Source organism: Sinocyclocheilus anshuiensis, unplaced genomic scaffold (assembly GCF_001515605.1).
Source record: "Sinocyclocheilus anshuiensis isolate Anshui unplaced genomic scaffold, SAMN03320099.WGS_v1.1 scaffold706, whole genome shotgun sequence".
Lineage (NCBI taxonomy): Eukaryota > Metazoa > Chordata > Actinopteri > Cypriniformes > Cyprinidae > Sinocyclocheilus > Sinocyclocheilus anshuiensis.
Genome location: NW_015544162.1, coordinates 261,345 through 269,934, shown reverse-complemented (window position 1 = coordinate 269,934; position 8,590 = coordinate 261,345). Strand labels below are relative to the sequence as shown.

The 8,590-nt window shown below is 32.0% G+C and overlaps 1 protein-coding gene across 2 annotated transcripts in view; it reads left to right on the top strand.

The window, feature by feature from the left end:
- LOC107695632 (rho guanine nucleotide exchange factor 18-like) overlaps positions 1-8,590 on the top strand; it is a 59,818-nt gene that overhangs the window by 13,928 nt on the left and 37,300 nt on the right. The window contains exons 10-11 of one of the 2 annotated variants that reach the window (XM_016495647.1): positions 5,963-6,027; positions 6,233-6,269. In XM_016495647.1, coding sequence (XP_016351133.1) covers positions 5,963-6,027; positions 6,233-6,269 — 102 coding nt within the window. Of the gene's footprint in view, positions 1-5,962; positions 6,028-6,214; positions 6,270-8,590 lie in introns of both variants that reach the window. The other variant, XM_016495646.1, reaches the window with a different exon arrangement.

Genomic DNA, 8,590 nt, shown 5'->3' with positions numbered 1-8,590 from the left:
GAGCAAAGGGTCTGAATACTTAGGACCATGTGATATTTCAGTTTTTCTTTTTTAATAAATCTGCAAAAATGTCAACGATTCTGTGTTTTTCTGTCAATATGGGGTGCTGTATGTACATTAATGAGGAAAAAAAAATTAACTTAAATGATTTTAGCAAATGGCTGCAATATAACAAAGAGTGAAAAATTTAAGGGGGTCTGAATACTTTCCGTACCCACTGTATATATATATATTTTTTTTTTTATATATATTTATTTATTTGTTCATATTTGTTGGTATGTGTGGTGTCTCCTGGACAGTGTGCATGTCTCAAGAGTGACTCATATGTGTTTATTCAGTGTGACAAAAGCACACTCATCAAGTCCAAGCTGTAAATTTAAAGCCATTTGGCGGCGACTGGGAAATATTATATATGACCCTTTGCGTGGCACTGCTTATTAAACAAGTCATGCTGATGTATTTCCTTAAGACTTCAGGCTTCAGAGGAGGGATTCTCTCTTTAAACAGCCATGATCATTCACCAGTTCAAGTTTATTACAGGAGACATAAAGTAATCTCTAGTTTGACAGTGAAACATTACACTAGATCACTATTGCACCAGCATATGCCATCAACTGACTTCTGATGGATGTTATAACAGTGGAAATGTATTGCAGCTATATATTTTGCATTTTATATTTATAGGCTACTATAACAGAAAAAATAAAATATTTTGAAGAAAACCCCCAAAACCATACAAGGATCACATTGGATCAATATTTATTTATTTGTTTGTTTACACTTAAATAAAAATCCTATATTTATTTATTTTTAATATGTTTTCCCATATTTTAGTGATCTATATTGGTAGATAGAATGAAAGTATATTTATATATTTATATTTTATATGTGTGTTTTGTATTTAATATTTATATTACAACATAAAAAATATAAAGTAAGTCCCAATATCCATATAAGGATCACATTTTTTTTCCACACCAAAAACAATTTCTATGTGTATTTTTTTTTTCTATGTGTATTTAATTTTTCATAATTTTCCCATATTTTTTCCTTTTTTAAATACTTATCTACATTGGTGAATTGATACAATGATGGATGGATGGTTGGCTGAATAGATATATATTTATATATTTTTAAAACTATATTTTTAGAAACTGAAACTTGTTTTTAAACTCTTATCCAGTTATGATTAATGGAAATATGTGAAAATATATGCATGTTGATATATTTATAATGTATATATTCTAGAAAGTAAATCCCCAAAACCCTGCATGGATCACATTCATTCTTTCTTTCTTTCGTTCGTTCATTCGTTTGTTTAGTTACACACAAACAAACAATTCCTTTGTTTACATATTTTCCCCTTTTTTACAGTTATCTTTTTGTGAATGGATAAAATGATGGGTGGATGAACAGATTTTCATTCATGATTCATTCAAATATATGAAGATGTATAGAAGATTAAAATTATGAAATACATTTTTTTATGTTTTTTATATTTATATTTATATATATATATATATATATTATTACTATTTATTTTATTATTTATTGACTCGCAAACACATTGAAAATCCAATCCACTCCAAAATCGCGCCTGTCGCTTTAAATGTGGGACTCAGCCTGTGGAATGCGCCTCATGTCCCATAATCCCGCGCGGCGCAGTGCTGGGACAGTCAATCTACATCCAGCAATCGCGATTGGCGCTGCTTTTTTAGGTTGCCAGGTGATGTGTTGTGTGTTTTTGTGCGGCTGTCATAGAAACCAGAGTGATGTCTGAGGTGATGAGCTTGTAACAGGCGTCAACGGCGCCATAAACGGTGAGTTAGTTCAGAGCAACAGGTGTTTGCTAACAGAGCTAATAAAAACTGAGCCGCTAAAACACGTTCAAACTCACTACAAACGGCTGCTTTTTTACGTCGCGTAGGTAAATGTTCAGCTACAGGTGGCTCTTTTTAACCTTATAACTGACAGTTGCGTTCAAATAAGTGAAGGCTGGCTCAGTTGCTGGCTCTGAGGTCAGTTTAGGGGCCATTGTGTTGAGTTTGATTGGCTAGTCAACCAGGTCAGTGTTATGCAGGACTTGAGGAACTTCAGTCACACTCGCAGACGTTTTGTTTTTCATACACGTTGATTTATTCATCATGCTCGTTCATTCATTTATCATAGTCGTTCATTTGGCTAATTGCAATACATTGAGTTGATTGTGTGTAGCAAAAATATTTAACACGTTAGTTAAACATTACAACGTAAGTCCCAGCTAATCAATAATGACGTCAAGTTACTACTAGAATGAGTTGCTAGGGTGTTCTGGCTGGTTGTTGCGTGGTTGCTAGGGTGTTCTGAGTGTTGGTTCTTGTTGTTTGCTAGTTTTATTGTCCACCAGACAAAAACTGTAAGCCTGGCAAGTTAAAAAAGTAGGTTACAACCTAAAAAATAAAACAATTAAACATTTATATAGTAAAAGTGATGAAATATAGTTTCACAATCATAGCATTCGTTTAAATATGTTTTGGTTCTGATTTAACAATAAATTTGTTTATAATACATTCATTCTTTATTTTATTATTTAAAAATCATTTATTTGATAAGAATAAGTTATATTATTTAACAATACTACAATTCATGAAAAAGTATTATTATTATTATTATCTATTGGCAGTACATAATAAATTAAAATAATCACAATGCATCTGTCTGTTCTTATAGTATAATAATTGTTATTGTAAAAAAAAACAAGTATACAATTAAATAATTAGTTCTAGGTTACTGCACAAAAATACATTTCAAATTTACATTTATTTTACATTTTTGTTTATTAAAATGCATTTTTGTTTGAAATAATAATGGTTTATATATTATTATGTAATATTGCATTATACTTTTCATAAAACTTTCATTATTATTATTTAAGTTATATTATATTATTATATGTATTATTATATTACATTAAGTTATATTATAATTTAAGTATATTATTTCATTATTGTATTATTTAAGTTTTTATTTACAATGCAGATTTTTTTCTCCAATAACAGAAATATAGAACTGATTTTAAGTAAATGATTATTATACTATATCAATAGACATGACATTTTGTTTTTATTATTATTGTCATTATTTATTCCATTATATTTATGCAAATCCCCCAAAATTTAGTTTTGAAATCTGAAAATAAATAAATAGCAAGCAAACTACTAACTAATAAAAGTGAATAGTAATAGTGATGCTTGCCTAAATAAATATGATTTGAATTTTGAAGTTTGACAAAATCAAGCATTTTATTAGAATATTTTGGGTCAGATTTAACATTTAATTAGTTTTTAATACAACAATTTGTTGAATATTACCTCCTATCTTATCAATGGTTAATTCAGTCTTGCATTGTTCTGAAAATTGTTATTCTGTGATACAGAAGCTGGAAACAACAAATATGAGTCATTTAATACTCAAGAGTTTTTCATTGTTCTAGTTAACAGTGTAGTTCTTGTGGTTTTGGTGACGTTCTAAGCACTTTTCATCTGTTTATGGAGGAATAGTGGAGTTTGGATGCTGGAGCTGTCCTAAGCGGGACGGTCACATGCTGTTAATTGCGTTTGTCCAGATTCTCCTCCTCCGCATGCCAGAGCGCGGTCAGGTGCACCGTCCCGTCGGCTCCTCTGGAGCTGCGCTTTGATGACCCAGGCTCAGAGCGGGAGATAAATAACACTCTGCGTTCGGCCCACGTTCACATTCCAGCGGGCGGATCATGTGATGTGATAACAGGATTATGAATGATCCTCGTCGAGCGACTGTTCCGTTTTCAGCCGTATTTGACATTCCAGAAAGTCATTAGACGTTTGTTTGATCTTGACGTTGAGCTGAATGTGCTTTGAATAAAGCCTTTCTCTGGACTTCCTTAATGTTGGTCACAGGCAGAAGTGTTTTATTTCCGTTTTATTACTAACTAAGAATTACAGGGGTTTGCTGAATTGCAAAATTTTAGATTTTTAAATGTAGTTGCAGTTTAAATGCTTACAGTTTATGCTGGCCTGGACTTCACTGGAACTTATTTAAATGTGATCTGCTAGTTTTATTTTATAATATATTGTTTATCATTCTCAAAAAAGTAAAAAGAGTATTATTTAATTATTTGTAATTAAATTTTTTTTTTTTTTAATTTATACATTTAATTTATTAATTTTATAATTAAAAAATTATTGTAATTATTTATTAACACAATGACTATTAAAGTATAGAGCTCAACTACGATTACATTTTATGATTGTTAATAGATCATTTTTGTGCCTGATAACTGATATGGAGAATAGTTATTGTTGTTTTTACTTTTGTTTTATTTGTATTAATTTGTGTGCATTTATTAATATTCCAATATAATAACATTATTGTCTAATAAAACTAAGGCCGTGATTATGTCTGATAACTGATATGGAGATTTCATGATTATTACTAGATCATTTTTGTGTTTGATAACTGTTAGATTTAATTGTTTTCACTTCTGTTTTATTTTTAATAATATTATGCATTATGAATATTCTAATATACTAATTCTACTATAATAATTTTTTAGCTTATATGATTGATGCCATGTTTATGTCTGATAACTGATATGGAGAATGGATATTGTTTTTGTTTTTTTTACTTCTGTTTTATTTGTATTAATTTGTGTACATTATTAATATTCTAATATAATAATTTGAATATAACAATATTATTATCTAATATAATTAATGCCATGTTTATGTCCGATAAATGATATGGATAACAGAAGTTAAGTTTCTTTTTTGAACTTCTGTATTTTATTTATTTATTTGTTTATTTATTTCTGTATTATTTATTTATTTCTGTTTGACTCGATAACAAAATGATATTTATGATAAGTATACAAACAAGACTTATGAATTATTTAATTATTAATAACAACTTATGAACTATTTAATTATGAATATTTTAATAACAAATAATTTTTTTAAAATTAGTAGTTGTAGTAATAATAATAATGATTATTATTCATGCCACTGTTTATGCCGAGTTGTTTCATTATCTAAATAATGCAGTGATCAAATTTATTTTCATCTTTGTTTTGAGCTTTTTAATTAATCTACACATTTCTTACAAGTAGAATGATTGTTGTTTGGTTGTTGAGTAATTATCCAAGCAACGTTCTATGGCTAGATGCTAGCAGTTAGTATAAACTGGAGGGACATTTCATCTTTGGGAGCATTGTATTGGATACAAAATTATATATGCCCTTGCGAACTGGATGAGAAAGAATGAAAGTACATTTAAATGTGTACGTCTACTTGAGTTGAAATTCAACATTCATGCTAGCATTTCTATAAACGCTCTCAAAGCAAATAGTCATGGACTATTGGATGTTACATATTTCTATGGAATAAAGTGTCTTAAAGTTATGTTGCACAACATGAAGTTTGTCACATGTCAGTGTTTTCTGCTCTGGAGCTCCTGTGAAGCAGCAGGCATTGATCAGTGCCTCAGTTTGCTGTGTTTCTATTTAGGTTTGTGGCTAAATGGATGAAATCGGTCACTTTACGGGGTGAAAAGTGGAAAATGGCCTGCAGGGATGTAGCAGAGGTCTTTTGAATGATAATAAGCACTTCTGAAAGCTCTTTACTCCCGATAAACCTGCACAGATTGTTGGTTTGCTGGCGTTATCAGATCTTTTTGTTGCAACGTTATGGAGAAAAACACTATGCTTTTAAATACAAATATCTCTCAGATTTATTAGTGCATTTTGACTGTTACTTCTTTGATATTTTTTTTTACAATAAAAGCAGCATTGTGAAACAACTGTCCCGTAGGGTTACGACATCCGCCCCTGTTCTTCAAGTCCTCCCCTTCACATGCAAATTCAGTTTACGGGACAGTCTGATAAACTGGTTTTGATAAGGAAAGCACTAACCTGTCCCTCTCTCCACCATGATCTGTGTTTGGACGTCAGACTGCGCCGTCAACGTCCACAAGAGCTGCAAGAACCTGCTGCCCGAGTGCAGCAGCAAAAACAAGGTAAGATTCGTTCACGTTTAGACTTTGTTGAACAGACTTCACTCTGTTTGTTTAAATCAAATGAATTGGGTTCCTACAGAAAATAAAAGAGTTTATCTTTGTTCAAAGGAGTGGCAGAGTGCGGTTTGTTGTAAATTATAAACTAAGCTGGTCTCTGTTAGTAAAAACGTGTTTTTGTTTTTCGCAGACAAAAGACTTGGCGCAGAAGACATCAAACGCTGCAGCTCAGTCGCATAGTCAAGGTAAGCAGTTTTTTTTGTGTGTGTTGTATTTGATGCTCATTGAGTAGATGATCAAATCAGTGTTTGTTTGCTCATCCGATGACATGTTGATGCCAAAGACTTTGTGAAACAATTTTGTAGTAAATGTTTGTATGTGATACTGAAAGTAGTTAAACTGCAGTCAAGTCGCTGTTTTAAAAACACTACAAGGTAATGGGGGTTAATATTGGATTTGTTTAATGGGGCATTCATTTATTTAAGGGACACTGTGGTTTCAAATCATGTTATCTGAATTGTTTTCACAGCAATTGAAACTAAAGTTGAAGTTATTTACACTAAATATCACCAATGAATCAGAAGACGTAGAAATGAATGATAGAATTTGATCAAATATTATGTATATTTAAGAAAAAAGCTTATTTTTTTACGTTTATTTATGCTATAAAATTGTAATTTAACTGTAAATAGTCACACAGGCATCAGGATTGGGAGTCAAATGAATCTGTGAATCGTTTTTGAATTGCTAAATCATTTTTGAATTAGTGAATCGTTGTTGAATTGGTAAATCGGTTTTTAATTTGCGAATGGTTTTTTGCATCTGTAGATAATTTTTGAGTCAGTGAATCATTTTTAAGCGAGTGAATCATTTTTGAATTGGCTCGTTTGAAGTAGTCACTCGAACAAATCAATTTAGTAAATTGAATTTCCCAAATGTTTTGTTTGCGAGAGAGTGGACGTGTGTTCACTTGCGTGTGCGACAGTTTTATTTTAGTAGCCTATTATTTATAAGGGTGTTGAAATTAATTTATGTATTGCGATGCGGATGTTGACGATTCTGCATTGATGCAGTCATAGACCATAATCGATTATAGCCTATGACGTCATTCGCATACGCGCTCATCACGGGAGTATTAAAAATGCACTCTCTATTTTTAAATCGGAGCTTGGCTTTTTCCCGCATATGGCACGTGTGTGCGCCAGAGACAAACGCGGCGGGCTTCATTGCACAGAATATGCGCTGTGAGACACGTGCGTATTGCTTGACAGTGCTTCCACTCGCTGTTATTTTTGTCTTTTACTTTAGATACGCTTTCATTTCTGCTCTCTTCAATGATTCTGAATCGATTGTAAACATTTCAGAATCAGTTCTGAGCTTGGTTTTTTCCAGAATATGACACATGTGTGAAACTCACGTACTGACAGACTTTCAAGTGCGCTTTGTGTTTGTTGTCCTGAAGCTCACGGCTCGGGTTAATTGCACTAGCATCTCTGAATACTTTTATGATACGAAATTGATGTAAACACAGTCAGTTATGTTTTCAGAACAGGACAAAACATCTGATATGTGGAAATAGATTAATTTAATTTAATTAATAATTAATTGATGCATTTAGCAGACGCTTTCATCCAAAGCGACTTACAATGCATTCAGGCTATACATTTTTTACCAGTATGTGTGTTCCCTGGGAATTGAACCCACGACCTTTTGCGCTACTAACGCAATGCTCTACCACTGAGCCACAGGAACACTATAGATCTATAGATCTGTGCATTAGTGTGAATGCAGTTTATTAAAGCTGCCACAGTGTGTGATCTCATCAGTAATAATCAAATGGCAATAATGCTGAGGAAAAAAATAAAAACTATGATTATCTGTAAACTTTCAATACTTAAAGCACTCTTGATACTAAAAGTGCTTTTTGTTTATCACTTGTAATTGTCAATATCTGCTTGTATGTTTTGAAGCTATATTTACTTTAATTCTTAACAATAATTAATATATTAATTAACGTAATTAATTAATTTAAGAAGTAGCCTGCTTATATAATTTAATAAAAATGCACAAAATAAATTTGATATAATCGTGATGCATCGTGATATCGAATTGAATCGAATCATTGACATGATAATTGTAATCGAATTGAATCATGAATCCAGTGCTTATTCACACCCCTACTGTCATTAATTACTCACCCTCATGTCTTTCCAAACCCGTAAGACCTTCGTTCATCTTCGGAACACAAATTAAGATATTTTTGATTAAATCTGAGCGCTCTCTGACCCTGCATGCGCGCGCTTTCCCCTGAACGTAAACAACACTGATTACGCATGCGTCATGCTACTCTCCAAAATGGCGGAAGGAGGTAACTCAGGGGAGAAGAAATGTTGAATAAAGTCGTTATTTTTGTTTTCTTTGCGCACAAAAAGTATTCTCATGGCTTCATAAAATTAAAGTTGGTGGACTGTTTTATCGATGTCCTTACTACGTTTCTGGGCCTTGAACGTGGTAGTACCCTTGCTGTCTATGCAGGGTCAGAGAGCTCTCGGATTTCATCAAAAAT